Source organism: Cyclospora cayetanensis, unplaced genomic scaffold, assembly GCF_002999335.1.
Source record: "Cyclospora cayetanensis isolate NF1_C8 unplaced genomic scaffold, CcayRef3 CcayRef3_contig_18, whole genome shotgun sequence".
In the NCBI taxonomy this organism is placed as follows: Eukaryota; Apicomplexa; class Conoidasida; order Eucoccidiorida; family Eimeriidae; genus Cyclospora; species Cyclospora cayetanensis.
Genome location: NW_020312125.1, coordinates 200,310 through 219,785, shown reverse-complemented (window position 1 = coordinate 219,785; position 19,476 = coordinate 200,310). Strand labels below are relative to the sequence as shown.

At 52.4% G+C, this 19,476-nt stretch overlaps 4 protein-coding genes and 3 non-coding genes across 7 annotated transcripts; 4 read left to right on the top strand and 3 right to left on the bottom strand.

Moving 5' to 3' along the window:
- Positions 1 to 854: 854 nt before the first annotated feature.
- Positions 855 to 5,016, bottom strand: LOC34623546. Its single transcript, XM_026337387.1, has 6 exons — positions 4,878 to 5,016; positions 4,577 to 4,665; positions 4,419 to 4,513; positions 4,027 to 4,234; positions 3,725 to 3,921; positions 855 to 3,594 (listed from the first exon to the last, which is right to left on the bottom strand). Exons 1-6 carry the CDS (start codon positions 5,014 to 5,016, stop codon positions 855 to 857), a joined length of 3,468 nt encoding a protein of 1,155 aa, XP_026193172.1.
- Positions 4,561 to 4,632, top strand: Trnag-ucc. The gene has a single exon. It is a non-coding gene; the product is annotated as a tRNA-Gly (tRNA).
- A 65-nt stretch (positions 5,017 to 5,081) lies between the features above and the next one.
- Positions 5,082 to 5,153, top strand: Trnag-ucc. The gene has a single exon. It is a non-coding gene; the product is annotated as a tRNA-Gly (tRNA).
- A 3,249-nt stretch (positions 5,154 to 8,402) lies between these two features.
- Positions 8,403 to 9,778, top strand: LOC34623547. Its single transcript, XM_022736665.2, has 2 exons — positions 8,403 to 8,483; positions 8,585 to 9,778. Exons 1-2 carry the CDS (start codon positions 8,403 to 8,405, stop codon positions 9,776 to 9,778), a joined length of 1,275 nt encoding a protein of 424 aa, XP_022592990.2.
- Positions 9,779 to 10,233: 455 nt separating this feature from the next.
- Positions 10,234 to 12,970, bottom strand: LOC34623548. Its single transcript, XM_026337386.1, has 5 exons — positions 12,128 to 12,970; positions 11,753 to 11,893; positions 11,252 to 11,549; positions 10,670 to 10,842; positions 10,234 to 10,374 (listed from the first exon to the last, which is right to left on the bottom strand). Exons 1-5 carry the CDS (start codon positions 12,968 to 12,970, stop codon positions 10,234 to 10,236), a joined length of 1,596 nt encoding a protein of 531 aa, XP_026193171.1.
- A 1,915-nt stretch (positions 12,971 to 14,885) lies between these two features.
- Trnaa-cgc lies at positions 14,886 to 14,957 on the bottom strand. The gene has a single exon. It is a non-coding gene; the product is annotated as a tRNA-Ala (tRNA).
- Positions 14,958 to 15,661: 704 nt separating this feature from the next.
- LOC34623549 (aspartyl aminopeptidase 1) lies at positions 15,662 to 19,339 on the top strand. Its single transcript, XM_026337360.1, has 11 exons — positions 15,662 to 15,795; positions 15,953 to 16,029; positions 16,310 to 16,425; positions 16,542 to 16,629; positions 16,833 to 16,945; positions 17,308 to 17,438; positions 17,614 to 17,896; positions 18,346 to 18,534; positions 18,678 to 18,846; positions 19,067 to 19,167; positions 19,301 to 19,339. The coding sequence occupies exons 1-11, from the start codon at positions 15,662 to 15,664 to the stop codon at positions 19,337 to 19,339; spliced, it is 1,440 nt and encodes a 479-aa protein (XP_026193145.1).
- Positions 19,340 to 19,476: the final 137 nt, after the last annotated feature.

The following is a 19,476-nucleotide window of genomic DNA, read 5'->3' as shown; positions in this document are numbered from 1 at the left end:
GGCGACGTCTCTCCTGCCTTCCCGTATGTGGCCTCACCCAAGGAATTTGAGGCTCAACAAGTCCGCCAAAGTGCAAAGGAACTAAAAGGGCAGCAACCGCGGCAGCAGCAGCAGCAGCAGCAGTACGGTGTGTAGTAGCTTAAGGTACAGCCCTGCAGGCAACGCCCCCTAGGACTTCTTTAGGGTTGCTGTGCTAGTCTTTGGCAGCTGTAGGGGTTGCCAGACTGCCACTGGCACTTAAGAAGACTGCAGGGAATGAGGCTTTTAGCTAGGTCTACCGTCTTCGTAGGACGAAGTGTTGAGCAAACTCCTTACGGAAGACTTCGTTCCTTATGATCTTTCCCCCTCAACTCTCTACGGTACATTTCTCTAAATGTTGGTGCTCAGTCTTCTCGCCTAGTGGCCCTTTGGCCTCTCGACTCTGTTTCCAATCCACCTCTTCTTTCCTGTTCAGCCGCTGTCCAGTCCTCCCTGCTCTATGTAGTCTCTCCTTCAAGAATTGCGGCTCAGCCGCGCCGCCAGCTCTCGTTGGTATCTTCAGTGTGTCTAGATTCTTCAAGGCGCACCAGTGGTTTTCCTAGACTGGCAAGACCCTTAGCAACCGCAGGGAATTCCGTTTTTACCGTATCTGGTGTAACTGCACACCCCCAGTTCTCTACAAGGCGCGCGAAGCCGAAGCGGAGGAAAGCAAATCGAGGCTCCCCGGTAGGCCAGCGTTCAAAATGCCTTTGCCGCAAATGCGCTGCGTAAGAAATCCTAGACCGTGACACAGACTTTACCAAAGGGGGCTCTACTCTACAGCGTTTGGATTCCCCCCGCACGTTTACAAGCCATGGATCGCAGATGTTGCAGCGTTAGTAAGAGTTCTTCAGTGCTCCCAGCGCCGCAAACGCCCTGGCCGCCGCCTGCGGGTTACGAGCGGCGACAAGAGCCTCACCCCTGAGTGCGAAGGCCACTGGGGGCAGCGCGGTCTCCTGAAGAGGCAATGGGTTGGTTCTCAAGAATGAGGTCAGAAGGGCCCCCGATTGCGGACTCCCAGCTGCACGCGCTGCAGTGGTGGCTTGCCACCCTTGTGCGGAGGCCTCAGGGGAGCGGCTGGCCACATCCGAAGGAGACTTAGGGGGCAGGTAGCAGTAGCTCTGTACACGCTGCCACGCAGAATCTAAGACAACGCCTCCTAACATCTCGACAATAGCAGCGCCAGCTGCATGGTCCCACACCATGAGCAGAGGCCTCCCACAAGCCACAGAGGCCCCGTCTTTTCTCCCAGTGGCCTCTTCCCCCTGGGGGCTTGGGTGTGCAGGTGAGAGCCCGTCAAACGAGTCATGAGCTCTGGCTTGTGGCTGCACTAGATGCGCAGTGTGAGCGCTTAAACAGCCAGCAGCAGGCCCCACAGGGAGCTTTCTCTGGTAGCGAGTGGGAAGTAACAGGAAGGCGTCTGCATGGCCTAAGGCCACTGCGAGGTACTTCACAATGTGCCCGCACCTGAGTGCCAGAAACTGTTGGCCCTTAGAGGCCCTCCCCGACGGGGCGTCTCTCGCTAAACGCCGATCCGACAGGTTGTTCGGCACACGGCTTGAAGATGAATCACCCTTCGTCGGAGTGGCCAGGCCCTCTGGAGGTATTTTACTATAAGGCACATAAGGCATCGCATACAACCGTCCAGACCCGAAGTCCTCTAGAGGGTGCTCCTCAGGGGGCACTGTCCATGAAGGTGCAGGCCCCCCTAAAGGGGAGGACAGGTGCTCCTGCAGCAAGCTATGCATTCGCTCGTAGTTCGGCGTAGAGACAGTCCACCTAAATGGGACGGAAGAAGCGTTTGCTGCCGACTGTGAGGGTTTTTCTGGAGTTGCTGCTCCAGTTGCCGCAGCAGGCAGACGAGCCCCACGATGGCCATGATTTATGCACCAAGGCCAATCGCCTGTGGTACTGCCTGCTACTGGCTGCAGTGGAGCAGCTTGCTGTTGCTGCCCTTGAACCTCCTCTTCTTCCTGCTGCTGCACAAGCTGTAGTAAGGCCCCAGAGCGAATATCTCGGACAGTGAGCCTCGCGGGAAGGTCCTCAGCCTTCGTAAGGACGCAGCCCCTAAGGCGTTCCGCGCAGAGCAAGGGCCTCTCTTCATTGTTTTCAGCCCCTACGCCGGCGATAGCACCTTCCCTCGCGTTGGAGTGACCCCTGAGGAGGGTCCTGATGCCGCTTTCAGGATCAGAAGGCGCGGCGTCAGCAGCACTGTCTGTAGGAGTGCCGCTCTTGTCGGCTGGTGCAGGGCTCTTTGACGTTCCGGGTGAACACAAAGGCAGCATATTGCTGCCTCGGCAGCTATTCCAGAGGTCATACGAGGGGCAACAAATGGACGCGAGCACCACTTTAGGTAGCTCGCCTGCTGTGTGCCCCTGCTCCCGACTCACCAGCAGTGCAACCGCCGTTGAGAAGCAGTGGTGCTTCTGTTCCTCAAAGAAGGCCCGTGTGCCGTCTATGGGATCGATCAACCAGCACCGCAAACCCCTTGGCCCCTGTGTTTCTCCTGCAGCTGGTGCTCTTGATGTGACGGATGCTGCTGCTCCTGTTTCAGGGGAAGCAATTGCTGCTTGCTCTGAAAGAAAGGCCCCAGGGCGACACAGCAACCGCTGCAGTCCTCGTAGTAAAAGAGCTGTAGCCCAGCCTCCTTGCGGTTCCTCAGCATCACTTACTGCCGAGGAAACCTTTAGGTGCTCGCGGCCTTCCATTGTTGTGGCAGCCGCTGCTCTTCGCAGGCACGCTGCCCGTTCTACTGCTTCTGGTGCAAGGCCTTCCTGAAATCCTTCGCGTAACAGGGCAAGAAGGTGTTGGGGCGATCCCTTAGCGAGCAGCCAGACGACCTCCCGGAGTAAGTGCCAGGGTGCCCCTCTTGTCGCAAGGAGTACTGTCGAGACAGGGGGCCCCGAGGCCTCCAATGTGGCTGCAGAAGCATAATGCCCTCTATCTGTGAAGGCGTTTCTATTTATCGATGCAGGTGAGGCCCCATTCTCCGTGAGAAGCTTTTCTGGAAGCCGCAACTCCTTAAAGAGCTGCTCAGCCGCTGTCTGTACTGCAGTTTGAACGTCGGACACCAGCTGCTGCCCTGGACCCCTCTTGCTCGCTGCAGGGCCCCTGAGAAAGGCCCCTTCAGGCAGCAGAGGGGAAAACAAGTCAGCTGTCTCTTCAGCTATGCATACGTCGTCAGGGAACCGTGCCCTCAAAGACGCTAGGATGAACACCTGGGCAACAATGTCTGCTGCAGCCACGCAAGATCCATCTTTTTTCTCGTAAAGGTGCAGCGTGGGAAGAGAAACTGCAGAATCTTCGGAACGGAGCTGCACCGATTGTTGTTGTTGGTACTGCAGCAAGTCCTGCATGCGCAGATGCAGCGTAAAGATCCTCGTGAGCAGCTCATGAAGAAAGTGCTCCTCAGCAACAAATTTGGCGGGGGGACGCGGCTGCGTGTGGGCCTTTCTTGTTGACTCCCCACTTAGACCCCCTTCTGCTGCAGGGTGCGAAGGTTTCGTAGTCGTGTCGACAGATGCGTGTAGCGAAGAGGCGCAGTGACCGTCAGCCACTCTGGCGATGCCCCCGGGCCTCGACGGAGGCCATCCGCTTAGGGGGGATGTATAGCGTTTTCGCCCAAGCCCATAAAACTCAGCGGAGACACCAGAGCCGACGTCACTCCCTATCGCCTTAGGCCCCTTGCACCTGTAAGGGTTCCCACCCAGAGGCAGGAAAACCAGCACGAAAAAAATGAGGCCAGCACGCCGCACCCGCCGGGGCCCCAATGTTAGCTGTCTCCCGGGAATGGAAACAGCGGGAGGCCTCTGCATCAGCTGGGTTAAGAAAGAAGAAATTCCCTCGAGAAACCGTGGGGAATGGGGGTCTACATACAAGACAAAGGAGCAGCAGTAAGTGCGCCTAGGAAGAGTTACCCCTTATGAAATAGATAGAGCCCGCATTCACAGGGCTCACTCAGTCTAAAACAAGAAGCACACTACAGGCTTGAGGCATCAATCAACAGACAGAAGGCGATAAAGTTGTGCCGGAGAGTCCCAAGTTGGCCTGTCTCCAGGGCGTCTCCTCTTCGCCCTCATCCCCATAAGGTGAAGCAAAGGCCCCGGTTACGGCTGCTTTGGCAAAGAAGCGCTTTTTTCTGCAGGCGCGAACAGTAGAAGGTGTATCACGCCATGTTTCTCGGCTATCGATATCAGGGGCCGTGCAAGGTGGGTCCCTGCACAGGAATCAAGTTGGAAGCCACGTTGCAACAAACACTCAAGGCCAGTCCGTGGGGTAAGGTAGAAGTTTTCTTTGAAGTTTCAACACTAGCCTTGCCATCGCACCAACCAACAAATACAGGAAAGCCCCAGCGCATGTTAGCCAAAACGACGAGCCTTTATTGTTCGAAGGCCACCAACCATGCCAAAATGCCGCGATACGGTAAGAAACAGTTCAAATGACAGTGTTGCCACTGTGCTACGGCATTCTCACCAAATTCAAATGCTTCAGCGTGCTAAATAGAGAGCCGAGAGAACAAGACAACCGCAATAGGGAGACGTCGCGTTAGTAGTCCAACGGTTAGGATACCTGCCTTCCAAGCAGGCGACCCGGGTTCGACTCCCGGCTGACGCATGTTTGCCTCTCCGCCTTTGCAGTCCTTACTCACTATAAGCGTTGTTGTTATTACGCGCTTCCCCAGAAAACATGATCATCAACTTTTCTTGTGCCGCTACTACAACGGAGTAAGCTCATGAAAGGGTGACAGGGCAAAATGTGTAGAGCGTCATGCACACGAACATCGGCTACAATGATCACCTCAAATATAAAAAAGCTATACCAATGTTGAATCGATTATCACTCAAAGAACAATAATATGCATCCATAACTAGCCAAATTCGCGGCCCTTGAAGTGCCACAGTTCTTTTCTTCCTCAAATGCGTGTACTCTGTCGCCGCAACCTATAGCCGAAACATCCACTCCTCTGTCAAACTGAGAAGTGTCATATTTCGATTTCATCCTATGCATAATGAAGATTAACTAATGTACAAGGTCAAATGTGACTCTAGACCCAGAGCAGCGTAGCGTTAGTAGTCCAACGGTTAGGATACCTGCCTTCCAAGCAGGCGACCCGGGTTCGACTCCCGGCTGACGCAAGCAAGCACTGATTCTTATCCCTATTCGTGTCTGGCTGTTTGTTGTGACCAGCGCTAGCATGCCGGTCTACCAAGAGCAGTTCTGCGCTCTTCTTGCAGTTCTCACTGCACTTCTCGGAAATTGCAGGCTACATGTTCTGCAAGAGAGAATATGATTCGAGCTCGAGCTTCTAGATATGGGCTGATATCGGTGTGATGCTAAATAGAGAGCTAGTTACCAACAAGGATAGACAACCTTCGGAGTACGGCCAGGGGCAAATGACATTACATATCAGTGGGCTACAGGTGTGCAGCCCATCGGGAGAAGATGCGCCAGAGATGTCAACACAGTAGCAGTCCTGAGAGTGGACAGAAGTGCAAACCTGATAAGCACATCCTTCTGCTTCACAGACCCTTCCATGACCCAGCCCATCCTAAGCTTCACTACACAAACTCCGCACATCAGATATGCTACACACACCGTCAAGTCAAACTAAAATGCAGCAGAAACGCCTTAGAGCCGTTCCAATGCGCTTGAGAAGCCGCAAGCACCCATACGTAGCTAAGTCTGCCCATAGTATGAAGGCACCCATGATTAGTTGAGCTTACTTTTAATTCCAGAACAGAGAAATACGCATCCCGCTGTAATATTATTAGCACAACTGGGCCTCTAGAGGTGGGCACTTACAGAAAGCATCAGCTTTTTCTATGCAGAAGTAGTGCTAAATCAAGTGCCAACTTGATATTTTAGCCCACACAGCCTCTAATAGGAGAGGGAAGAGAGCAGTGCATCATCACTTCATTTAGATTCGCCGCTGCTGACCCTTTTTTGTTTCCTTTCCAGCCCCTTCAAGGTTTTCCAATAGTATATGCATACTTGCCGCAAGTGCAACTACATCACCCAACTCAGTGGCCATCTCAGGATCCACTCCCAACATGTGTTTGCCCATGAAATAGCCTTTAGCCGAAGGACTCTTGTAGCCTTGCTAGAAAACTTATTTTGTTGATTCCTTTTATTGTTATCTTCGTGTATGTGCTTAGGAGTCCTTCTAATGTCCTTCGCCTCTTCAATTCCTTCATGTATGCGGATCACCATAGGACACTCCACAAACGCAACCCTTGAAGCAGTGCAAGCTGGTTTCTGATGATAAATGTGATGAAATTAAGAAAGATAGTCTAAGCACTCCGCTTCCAGAGAACGTGCAACTTCAAATCATTGGGTTATCATAGATCCGAAATTGAACACAATATAGCGGTACACAGTGAGAACATAAGACTAGCCACTATAGCCTTACTAATAATACTTGGACCCTGAAACATCTGGGCAGACTATAAGGTTTTGCTTTCTGCTCTTTGTGGTACACCTCACGCTGGCAAACACTGTATTCTCTCTTCAACGTCTTTTCCACACCTTGCCGTCGCTGAGGAACTGGCAGGAACGAAGTACTCCAGCATTCGTCCATTGCTCTGGGCGTTATTTGTTAAGCTATCTGTTTCTACCGCCTTTGGGGTTACGCTGTGGCCAATGTTCGCCTGTACTGCCTTCATCGACACGAGTGAAGCATATCCATCTTTTCTGACTCACTAAAAATGCTTGCAACTTGGAATCCGCTATCAACTGAGTTACTGACTTAGTTTCACTAGGAAACCCATTACTAACACTCAGTTTTGCTTACAAACCAGCAGCGGTACCTTTTATCTCACGAAGAGGTGGTCGTTTCAGGCCACTTGGCGCACTTTCTAGAAGCTGGGCTTTCATACATTAAGGAGATGGTGTGTCATCCAAACCTACATGCTGGACTTCCCCCCAGGCTCACACTGTGGCGAGAAGCACTAGAATGTCCCTTTTATATGCTTGCGTCAAATGGCTTTAGTTGATAACTAGAGGCTGCCCAAATGGTGCATGGGGGATACGGGATGGCGTAGCTTATCGAGGGGCCAATTGAGGATGGGACAAGCAATGAGATGATCGGTGGCATCTAGTTGATATCAGGGCGAAGAGATAGTACTGATAAGTTATCGCAGATGCAAATGGTATAAGTGCTGAGACACTGGCTACTTTCTGGCTTCCGAGCTGTTTCGTCTGGTTGAGTGGGTAAGTATGAATGCTACCAAAGACATCAGATCGGCTTGCATATCTTTCAGTATACGAACGGTTGGCCTGATTGCTGCTAAGACGTTGCCTATGTTGCCGGCCGCGTGACTGCAAAGGTTATTTGATCAAAAGGAACAGCTGAGCCTCGATCCATGAGAAAGTCACGGCTTACAGCACTCGAGAGACCATAGAATGCCAGCAATCCCAAAATGCAACTACACAAGTGGACGTATTTACTTCGCATTTCGCCTGCTGAAGCCAAATCTAATGGATGGGCAATTCGATTGCAACAATAGCTACAATTGCCATATCACTGGCCCGTGCAATCACCGGTGAATGTCTGGAGTGCCTAGAGTATGTGGCTATTAGCACACTAGCTCTCTAAACCTGTCCACGAGAGGCAGAACCTGAGGGTTGAGGCCAGGGGAAAAAGCAGCTTCTTTGGAACAACGATCAGCAATTTTAGTCAAACTTTATATTGGTCTTGGGGGCGAATAGGCTTCCTACCGAGACCTCAGATGGAGTGTCACTGCGCCCACGTGTTTCAGTTTTAAAGAACAGCTGTGCCACATGACTCTTGGAAAAATTCTCCTGCTCGCGTTTTCAGACATAAGCTACCGTGTGCTGTAGAGTTTGCTGCACATCAGAAAATAAGGCGATACAAACACACACTTCATATTTGCAGCATCAAATCGGTGTCCAGAGGGTTTACCTGCCCTACCATGAAAAAATATGTTGTGTTATTCTATCGAAGTTCAGAGCTGCAGAAGGTCCACTACACTTGACCACACCATCAGTGAGGGGTTGTTAAGCGCTGTTTCTTATGAGAGAATATGGAGAAAACGTGAGCATTCTTCCCCTCTCGATGATCCTCATCTCAAGTCATTTGCTGCTCTAATCAAGTATACATCCAAGCGCAAATATGGTTTGCCGTGCAACCGTATGATTTGGTGCAGTCTGATGCATTTTTCACAGGAAGGTATGCCTTTCCGCAGCATGCAACAGTACAGTGGGCAGGGTTGAGTTGTAGGAATCTAGGCGTGATGTTACGAACTCTCTTCAAAGAAAGACATTATTAAGTATGTGGAGTTGGATTTCTCACATACACTAGAGAGACCAGATGGGTTTCTGGATTAGCAAAAGAGCAACAACTGTTGCCTTCTTGGGATCGCCTGATGGGTACCCCTGGGGGCCCCCCAAGTGGCCCATCCAGCATAAATTGTGGCTCCACGGGGCTTAAATCCGATGGAGAAGAAGTTAGTCGTGCAGCAGTTCACCTGCTAATACCCAGAAACACCCGGGTTAAGTGGCGAATACCGCGGCATTCGCCATTTGATTTCCACTCTGACTCTTGAAGTGCTCAGAGTACAAGGGTGGCTCCACAGCGAAGACTCTCCAACCCCCAAATCCTAGGCAAAGTCACTTTTCGGCGCACTATGACTGCACTTTTGGTGGGCGAATGCCACTGAGGCTTCTCGTGTGTTCTCTCACGGCATCATATAGGAAACCAGGGGCCCCCGGGGCCCCCCCTTGCCTCGCGATGTCCATTCCGTTGACGTGCCGTGTGCTGCTGCTACTTGTCGAGTGGACATCTGCTGCAGCCACGGCTGCGGCTGTGATCCGGGGCAAATACCGAGACAGCGCATACCCGGCCTTCCTGGGGGTCTCTCAGGGGTTCGGAGAGTCTCTCCCATGCACACACTCTCCATTACGGTCTCATTCCAGTCTCCTCCTACCTCATTCACATCTCCAAGCTGCCCCTGTCAGTTCTGCCGCGTCGGAGCACCCTCCCGCGAGCACGGCGACGGCGCGGAACCCCCCCGAAGAGATCCCGCTGCTAAACTTTGTAGACTGGGGAAAGGGAGGAGCCATCCCCCAGGACTCTGGGGAGCTGCTGCTGCAACAGCAGAGTAGCGGCAGCAATGATATTTGTGGTGTGCTATACTGTACAGCGTGGGATCCTCGCTCAAAAGCCCTCGTCTCTGCCCTGGGCTTGCTGCACCAGGAGGCCCTGGGGGCCCATGGGGACTTCCCCAGTCATGGAGGAGAGGAAATCCGGCTTCCTCTATATCCAATAACTGGAGTTAGAGTTACGAACAGCCTTGTTATCGCGAGGGGAAGGCGAGCTCTCCTCAAGCAGCGCAGAATGGCGTGCAACATGAAGCAGCTAAGACACAACGAAAGGGCCCTCCGGTTTATGCTACAGCAGCAACCGCCGCTGCAGCTACAGGGCGTGCCGGCGCTGCAGCTGTACACATGGCAGCGCCAGTGCCAACAAGAGGAGAATGAGGCTCAGAAGTTTCCGTCGCAGTTATTGGAGATCCGATCTGCAGCTCCTGCAGTCTTGCAGCATCTTGGAAGAGACACAGGGGCTCTTGTAGGGGCGTGGGGAGACCAAGGGCCACCTGGGGGCCTGCCCGAGGTGGAAGCTCTTGGGGTGTGGCTGCGACGTCTGGGGCATCTATATGAAGAAGAGCTCAGACAGATTGTTCAGGAGAGGCTCCAGCAAGCAGAGGACGAGTACCCGATCTATAAGTCCTACAAACCCTGAGCTAAACCGTGGGCCTTACGTCTATGGGGGCTCACGAGCGGGGATGCAGTAGCAGGAAGTATTGCTGCTAGAGCCAAAGATGCCCCTCTGGCGAATCAGGGGCGCTGCCCGCCGAGTGTGTTTGGTGTGCGTTGATTGGGGGCGTGCGTTCCATGAGGAGGGCTACGAATTTAATGGTATCCAGCAGTTGCACCCGTTTGGGCTGGCTAGTCGACTTGGGGTGTATGCACAGCCGATGGCGAGAGCCCATCAAGACAAACAATAATTTAAGTGAAAAGAGCTGTTATTTTGTTTGCGTGGATGTCCAGCAGCCCTCCTCGCTAGATTTGGGGGCCGCTTCACTGTATCAACACGAGAAACAGTGGAGGGACGTGGTAAGGTAAGGGCCAGGTGCACACCTGTAATACTAAGGGGTGCGCGGAAAGGTGGACTGCCATGAATAGTGCAGAAAGGGCTCACATAAGTCCGGTCTCGAGGAACTGTTGCCTCGACACTGAGAATTGCAGGTACACGCCGTCATCGTGAGCCCAGTTGCTGGCACCCAACCAAGCACTGTGCTGAGGGTCTTCGTGCTGGTATATGTGAATTGGCCAGTGCTGCGGCAGCAGGCACAGACATGAGTGAGGGCACATGCAAGTGAAAGAGGAAAGTGGATACAACAGGGTGCATGGAAACTCATCGGGCCCCCTCACAGAAGCAACTGCCCCAGAATACAAGAAGCACAGAGGCAGCTGGCACTGAGAAGCAAAGCCAGAATAGGGCACAGATGAGCGGACAGGTTAGCCAAAGAGATGGGCAGACACACACGAACACAGATAGACGGCTGGCCTCATGATCAGGCAGAGACGAGGGAGAGGACACTCTAACTCCCGGCACAGAGGCACGCATTACCTCGGGTAGCATAGCCCGCAGGTCATTGCACAGCCTTTCCCTAAAACCCCAGAACTTGGTGCTGCCGCCAACGAGAAAGATCTGGGAGGCCAGAAAGGGTTGCGCCTCGATGGGGGCCTTGCATATCGCGCGGTATATAAGCTCCGCGACGCCACACTCTGTACTACCTCCGTCTGAAGATCCGGAACCCGCATACACCGCATTCACAAAGGGGTACAAAAGTATACAAGCCCAGCATTTTTCTTGCAACTCAGCACTCAAAGACACGCGCAAGATGGACTGAGCATGGACAAATGTACTGTCGTTCATGAGAGCAAGCGTCCACCTAGAAGAGACACACCGCAACCGCGACACAGAAAGCACGCTTTGGGAGGGCCTGCCTTTATGCCCAGATGCGCTGGCTGTACACCAGGCGAACACTGCCTACAGGCTTTCCGAAGTCCGCGCATGTTTGCGCATACCGCAGGCAAACCGAAAACGAGGAAAAACGAGCCTCAGACACAACCTACAGAGAACAGAGTGAGGGGCTCTGACAGGGAGGCTGGTGAGTTTTTTAAAAGAAAATCTGAATTAGCATCTTGCCTTGGGGATGAAACAAGATCTCGGGCACTATGAGCCTTTCTGTCGTCAGCTTTACTGTAGGCCTCGTGGGAGCAGCGGGTGCGACCCAGGACACCTCTGCTGAGGAGGGTGGGTGAGGGTCTCTCGATGTTGCTGAGGGTGTCGAGCACTTCGTGGCTGTCTCCCCACTGCCACCAATGTGCTGGTTGTCATTTGTGCTGCCAGTTCGTGCGTGAGAGTCGCCAGAATCCTTGAGAGAAGATAAGTCCGGGATGGGTGCGGGAGAGTGCGTGTGGAAGTAGGTGGCCAGTTGCGCCTTCTGTGGCAGACAGAACACAGGAAAAATGAGTCGCCTGGGGTCACCAAAGAAAAGGGTCTGAATACCCAGTTGCAGTGGCATAAAGTGCTTCTGAAGGCTCCCTCTCCGCCTTCTCACAGCCACAGAGAGCTTAACAATCCCTGTGGCTCAGGGCAGCAAGCAGGACGACGTAGCTGTATGGCTAGGTGTAGCCCAGCACTCACAGATAATGAATAATCGGGGGTCTCCCTCTCCACAAGCAAGGGCCCTCCCAAATGAGCCGCCCTTCTGCCCCCCGGAAGAGTGCTAAGGCGTTTTAGAACTCCCATAGGATCTCGCGCAATAAAACACGTTTCCTCCTTGAGCTGTATACACACCGCAAAACGGGACGAACGCAGACGGCAAAAACCATTTTTTTCCGAGCTGCGACCACCTCTAATTTTTTCGCATAGCAAGAAATGCATCAAAGGAACCTGCATGCATGCGTTTCCACAGTAGGGACCCCGTATAGACAAAGGCTCTACAGTGCGGAGGACCGGCGGCCCTGCTGGGAGTGCCCGTTTTGGCCAGATTTGCCTAGGCCATGGGAGCTGGCTTGCCTTCTGCGCGAAGAGCTCATTTTTCTCGAGGCTGAGGCCTCGCGTGAGGAGAAGGTTCTTTAAGTAGGCATTGGCATGGGTGCCTCCGATCTCCGATCGCAGCGCCGAGGCCTCCAAGGTCGTGTAGTTCACTACCGGGACTGCGTGCGAGGCGCTAAACCCGACATCGACGATTAAGCCGAATGGATTGCGACCAGGGCTGACGTGGCCCGTCATACTTAGGTCTACTCCTTCTGCTGACGGGGTAGTGGCTGCAAGCCGAGGAGAAAAACAGGGGTCGGCGCAAGGTGCCCCCTTTCCTTTCAAGGGGCCGCCCACGGGGCCCGAAGGTTCCTGAGGATCCAGATCGGGCCCGCTATAGCAAGTAATGGCCATGCGCTTAGCTCGAGGGGGAGCACACATATCATGGGACCCCCACCCCATACCCCAGAAGGCGTAGGGAACAACGGCTTGCGCAGCAACAATGGACAGCCTCTCCACACCCAAGTCCTCGAATAGGATTTCACTAATGTGGTGTCTAAGGGGGGCCGGTGTAAGGAGAGGCTCTGTCAGGGCCACGCCGCTTAATTCTTTGGGATCGGTTCCGAGATACTTTCGGCCAAAGGACATGTCGATGATGTCTCGCAGCATCTCCAGATTAGCCCACAGGCCCCCCTGACTAGGCCGAGAGCAGATGTACTCTTGCAAGGCGTAACATTCCTCACTTAGGTACAGCTGCGGCCGGCGACGGACCGCTCCAGCACATGTGGGTAAGACATAGCGCGCTCGTCCTTCGCCAGCCCATCCGGCCTTTATGCAACCTGTGCCCATGTCGAGCACCGCCCGCTTGCCGTTGTTCTGCATCGCTCATTTAGATTTGTGCGCATGGGAAAACTGCACGTCGCTGGGTGCCGGAAAGTACGAATGAAGAAGGCAAAGGAAACCACGAACAAGAACTGTCACAGCAGTGCGTTGCTGCATAGAGGGAAGGGAAACACGAGAGTAGCTAAGCGCTATACGCCCTCGAGACCCACGAAATCCCTCAAAAAACTCAAGGGGACGCGCCCACGTTGGGCAACATGTGACTGGCAGTGCAAAACTGCAGTGTTCCACAGGAAGGGCTCCAGGACAGACCAACAGAAGGAAAATGAAAGTGCCTCAACCACACGCCCTTGAGCTGCTACAAGAGCGATTTGGTAGGCAACTGTAAAAAGATGCTATACAAACACAACCAATATGAATTCATCTACGTTTCCAGCAGGAAGCGCATGCAGAAGGGCCCCCAGTTTGACAGCCCCAGTCGGGGGCACCCAGCAGGTGACCCCCAGCAACACTAAATGCGAAAACATGAGAATCGAAAACCTTTTCTAAAGTGTGTTGCTTCTTCCCGAAAAGCAAACTGTCACACCCATGCCGCAAGTCCTAAGCGTTTTTAACACCCTTTTGCTCCATTGCAGGACTACCTTTGCCCGTGCAACGGTCGCGTGGGTGCTCGGCTTTGCATCTACACCATAGGATTACAAGATCACAAAGTCAGAGTGCACTGATTTACCGTTGTTGGCACCCTTCACAGATTGGGATCTCAGATTTAAAGAATCAGTCAGAACTGGACAGCGAGGAATGAGAAAATGACACTCTGGCATTGCGCCAGCTTACCTTTCCGTGTTCCTCGATGAAGTCAGCGCATAAGTAACAGGCAAGTGCCATCAAAGACCTTGAAAATATTATTCGGCTAGCTGGTGCGGGGGGCTAGGTCGTTACTCAGGTCAAACCGAGATGGAACGGGGGACCCCCGGGTCGCAAGTAGATCGTTGTCAAGCTTTGCACGCATCGTCCAAGGGTGGCGCTGTCAGCTGAGCACGTCAACATGTATTGGCATAGCAGGAGGCAACGCATTCTCTAAAGCTATAAAAAGAAGAATTTGCTTTCTTTTCCTCTTGGAGAATGTTGGCCTCGGAAGAAGCGATATGCAGAATTTATCACCTCCTCCAATATATGACGCATGCTGTGTAGTAAAACTTGCTTTAATTCTATACCGAGTACTGAACAAATAAGAGACCAAGTCCCCCCAAAAGTTCGTCTCCTTTGTGGTTCACATGTTGACGTATATACTGTCTAGATAGTGGTATGCTAATAAAAAAAGATCACTTCTAACTTTCCTTTAACTACGTTCCTTCAATGCTGGTCACCTGTTTAGTTCCTGTCTGGGCTGCTGGGCTAACCGTGTCGTGCTGCCCTCACAAACGGCCACAGTGCTAACGGATTTTCCTATGTAGAATACAGACAATATGCAAATACAGGGGGGCACGGCAAATGCTGCACCGCAACCCCTGAGGGGGTTGTGTAGGGGCAAATCACAACAAATGCGGACTGTGTATAGAACGAGACAGTTTGGCGTCAGATCTCACGTTCTTCCTTCTATGTGTGATTGCGGACACTGTTGCTCGACAAAGCTGCGAACCTCACCTCTAAATTCCACCGTTGGGTTAATGTATGTGTCTCTGAACGTCTTCGGCAAGTACAAAGCGCACAACGTCTCGACACGCATTTTTCTGGCCGTCTTCCAGTGAAATAAAACATCTGTTTAATCATTGCTATCCGCGCGAAAGCGCTGACGAATGCGACTAATGCCACCTCTTACCCCCCATACAGAGCTTCTACTGTATGCAGGTCTCCAAAACAAGCAATAGTTAATTCGTTATTTTGAGCGAAAAGCCTTTAAATAGCCACATACGAGGCTTTCCATGAACCAGCGAGTAGCACGCAAAACAAACAAACGTGGACTGGTCGGGAATTGAACCCGAGACCTTTCGCATGCGAAGCGAACGTGATACCCCTACACCACCAGCCCCTCGTGGGCCCCCTCTATCAGATTACCGTGATTTACATATTTTTTCATTAGTGAGGCTCAAGTGCTGAGACGAGTGAATAGATACGAATGTTTCTAGTACAAAGGGCGAGAAGTCTCAAGCTGGAGCTCAGACAAAGCTGCACGATGGCAATCGGGGCTTGGTGTTGGTCTATGGAAAGGCCTGAGAGGGCACGCCAGTAATACCATTCTTTAGGCAACCATAATACAACGGCTTCAAAACATTTCTCAGTTATAGACTTGTGGCTCTTGAAGAGTGGATGCTATGCTCCCCACTATCTCATCAGCCCTGCAACAGGCCAATGCAGTGCAGTTGACTGACCCATTGGACGACACTGGAGCCCGTCGCCCCCACGGTTCAGAACCCATCAAAAAACTCGGGAAGTTTACATTTCTTACAACACAAAGCTACGAATAATAGCACTTTGTGTGCTCTATGTGTACCATTGTATCTTCATTCCTCCAATACCCACAAGTTCGTGTGCATTTTGGGGACGCCTTGCTGAGTGATTATACTTGCTTCGCTTTTTCCACATCTTCTGCGTTAAACCTGTCCTTAAGCCTTCGGCATGCCGACTCTCTTGGCGATCAGGAGCTGTCATGGTATCTTTTAGACCCTAGAGATACACAAACTGAAGGTAACGCTAGCCCTGTTCGGCCGGTTGGCCCTGGTGGGTGTTTGCAGGATGGCACTAGAGCAGGCAAGGCCGCTAGCCGAGCGGTTTATTCACTTTGTTAACAAGACAGGCTCTCCCTACCACTCAGTGCAGGCAATCAAGGAGATCCTGACGGCTGCTGGCTTCGAAGAGCTGCAAGAGCGGTAACCCTCACTTGGTCCCATCTGATTCTCTGCTGCCATGGCTGCCTAGTCCAGAGCGTTCGCTTATTTACAACCAGGCAGGTGCGATCCCTGGCCTTGCCGGTGCATTTTGAGGCCTGTTTATGACCTGGCCCTTATCTGGCTGTTCTTCCTCCAGGACCAGCTGGAAAATGACTAGGGGAGGCAAATACCTCGTCACTAGAAACGATTCTTGCATTGCAGCAATTGTGGTTGGTAAGTATCTACAAGGCATCTGCTGTCGAATCGCCCTGTTCCCTACACTGCGCATCTCTTGGCAGTTCGCCTCCGGTAGTGTTCAGAGCCTGTTTGCACGTCTGTTCATAAGCCTCGCCCTTAAATTAAAGTACACCTCGAAAAATATTATGACATCAATTCAAGCTGGCCTTAGGCTGTCCCACGGCACAAGTGGCGCTACTTGACACCTTGCGAAACCGTAGTTGGATGTCTTATGGCTTTGACCAGGTGGGTGTTGATGCGCTGCGCCTCCCTTCAGGGGAGAACTTCACGAAGGAATCGCATGGTGGCTTTTGCGTCACAGCGACACATTCTGACTCTCCTTGCCTGCGTCTGAGGCCTCGTGCCTTTGCAGAAAAGGAAGGATACCACATGGTGTGCCCGCCTGCTCCTTGCAACAGCACGTCCAACAGCGTGTATACCCATCCATGTGTTAGTGCAGACACGCGAGCAGAAGGAAGGGCGCATCGGCTGCATTTTGCGCTCTTCAGGGAAGCGTGGAATGCTACGGTGGGGGCCTCTGGCACACCTGGCTTGACAGGGGCCTTGGCATGGCGGGGAAAGTCGTCCTACGCAAAGGTGTGGCCGTCATGAACCGCTCCCCTCCGTACCAGTGACGTGGTTGTTTGCGTGTGTGCATGACATTGCTTGGCTTTACGGCGACACTGGGTCATGCAAAGATTGGAGAATTCTTGCTGGATGCCTTTGGGGAGTGGCTGATGTACTTGTTCTAAATTGGCCAACAGGACACCTAGTTGCGTGCCATCTCCACTCCTTCGCAGAAAACAAGGTGATTGAGAGGCTACTTCGATTCGAGCGACCCTTGTTCTATGTGCCCAACCTCGCCATCCACCTGCAAACTGCAGAAGAAATAGGGGCATTCAAGATCAACAAAGTAGGGCTGGATTCATGTGAAATTATTGGTGCTTCAATGAATTTTGGTGTTGGTGTATTAGGAGAGATGGCCGAAGCCGCTTTCTGCCATCGCGTGGCATGCTGTCGCTTTGAAAGGATATATGTATTCACGTATGCATCATCAACATCTTTCCTAAAAGGAAAGGGGCTTCTGCCATTACTACCTACACATCTACAATCGGCCACCCGGGCCCTTTTTAATAAGTCTGCTTCTCGTATTTTAGTAGCACCGGAATGCCGAATGTGTACAGCAGCTGACGGGGGGAAAATGCGTGATCAACTAGGGCTTTTGGTAATCGGATCTACTATCAACATGGGACCTATTGACGTTTCCGTGCGCAGGAGAACCACCTTCAGCCTGTCCTATGCTCTGCCATAGCGGATCAACTCGGGACGGCTTCAAGCAACTCAGATGACAGCCCTAAGACTGCTGAGCAGAGGCTGCCCCCAGCATTAGCTCGTCTTGTAGGCAAGTGAGTTCCTCCGGACTCCGGGCTCATAAGAGTGTCACATCAGGGTCGCCGCTGTGTTATTCTGATTGTCTCGTGAAGGTCCTTGCACGGAGTTTGGTCCGAATCTTGGCCCCTAGAAGTGTTTCGTAGGATTGCAGATGAAAGAGCTGTCCTATATTGCGTCTTTACGCGCCAGAACTTTAGGAATGCCGGATGCGGCATTGCTTGATTGGGACTTTTGTTTAATGGACGCTACACCAAGTCGAATATCCGGAATTTACGAAGAGTTTATTGAGAGCCCGCGCCTAGACAATTTGGCCTCTACTTTCGCTGCCTTTGAGGCACTGGTGGATGCCAGCTCTGGCAAAGAATGTGATCAGCAGTGCGCTGGACGTGAAGATATTTTGATGGCTGTGGCGTTCGACCACGAGGAAATCGGCTCTCAGTCTCTTTCAGGCGCAAACTCATCCCTGCTGGAGGTGGGATAGGCCGCTGGGAAGCACAAGCGTAGATAGGCAGAACACCCCAGGAGGATGGCCTACATAAGCAACCAATCCTATGGCTTACTTACCGTTGCATGCTTCTCACACCCCTATCATATTGTCCCGCCTGCTTGGATGTCTGCTCAACGCGTTGTTACCCATCATCTTGAGTGAGAGCGCGTGAAGACATTCTTGTCTTTGTGCGTCAGCGTCATTTGAGCAGACGCATTGGATAGATGTATTGACTTTGCGTGCACTGTAAAGGCGTAAATGCTCTGCCACCTAGGGCTGCGATCGTGGTGGCTAAGTGACTCTTGTCGAATTGGGGCACGGCCACACAGTGACAAACAGTTTTCCATAGGGTTCACTGCATTTTTAACTGCAGGACCTTTGTTGCTCTTGGTTCGTGATTGTGTAAAAGTTTGTGCGTATTTGTGCATGAGCAGACGTGGATGCAGCGTTGCTTGCGAGCACTTGACTGCGAAAGCGACTTCTTCGAAATTCTTGCGAAGTCATTCCTTGTCAGCTCCGACATGGCGCATGCCGTGCATCCCAACTACCCGGAGAAGTACCAGCCTCAGCACAAGCCTTTAATGCACAAGGCAAGCAGCCCCAGGTTTCTCCTCTGTAGCGGTGCCCTGATTACTTGGACTTCAAAAGAGAATTGGAACCCTAGAGGAAGCCGTACAGATGCTGTCATGCAACTGTTGCGTAAGCAGGCCGCATTTATCTCGCACACTTACGCCCTATTGCGGATGCTGGCCGCTGTCGTGTGCAGGGTGTGGTCATCAAGGAGAACGCCAATCAGAACTACGCCTCAAACGCGAGCACTATGGCGTTTGTTAGACTTATTGCGAACGAAGCGAACGTGCCAGTTCAGGATTTTGTTGTGCGCAATGACTCCAGATGCGGCGGCACTGTTGGGGCCATGCTGAGTGCTCGGCTGGGTAGGCGACTGTTGATGGGATTGAACCCTGTTATCGCTGCGTAAAGCCGATTTGCAGGAGTCTTGGGTTGACCTAACAGCTAGTGGGTAAGGGCTACTGTTGCACAGGTGTTGATCGGGTGCTTTGCTTTGGCCCAGAGTAGGAAATGATAATAGGAATGCGTGACTTGAAAAGGACATGCCAAGGGTCTTCGTGGCGCTTGTGCTGTGAACGAATTCAGGCGTGCGCACTGTAGATATTGGAATCCCCCAATGGGCCATGCACTCGTGCAGGGAGATTTGCGGGGTGACAGATCTGATGTATCTTCAGAAGCTGCTCAAGGTAAGCTGACCTTCATTCCTTGAAATTGATCGTGTTCACGTGAGACCTGCATTTAGGGGTCCTGCTATCCCGACATGTCCTAAATTCCGCCCCCCAAGCGAACGGCACCATCTGGCTTCGCAATGTGTTTCAGGCCATTTACTGCAATTTCCGTCGATGGGACAGCAACTAGAATCCAGCAGCAGCTGGCAGCCCCTTGCGGTGGGGTTGTTTCCCCTACCGCCGCACCGATGCGCAAACAGCTGCACCTCGAATTATCAGATGCACGCAGCAAAGCCCAGCAGACCCAAGTGAAAATTGTTCTTGCAA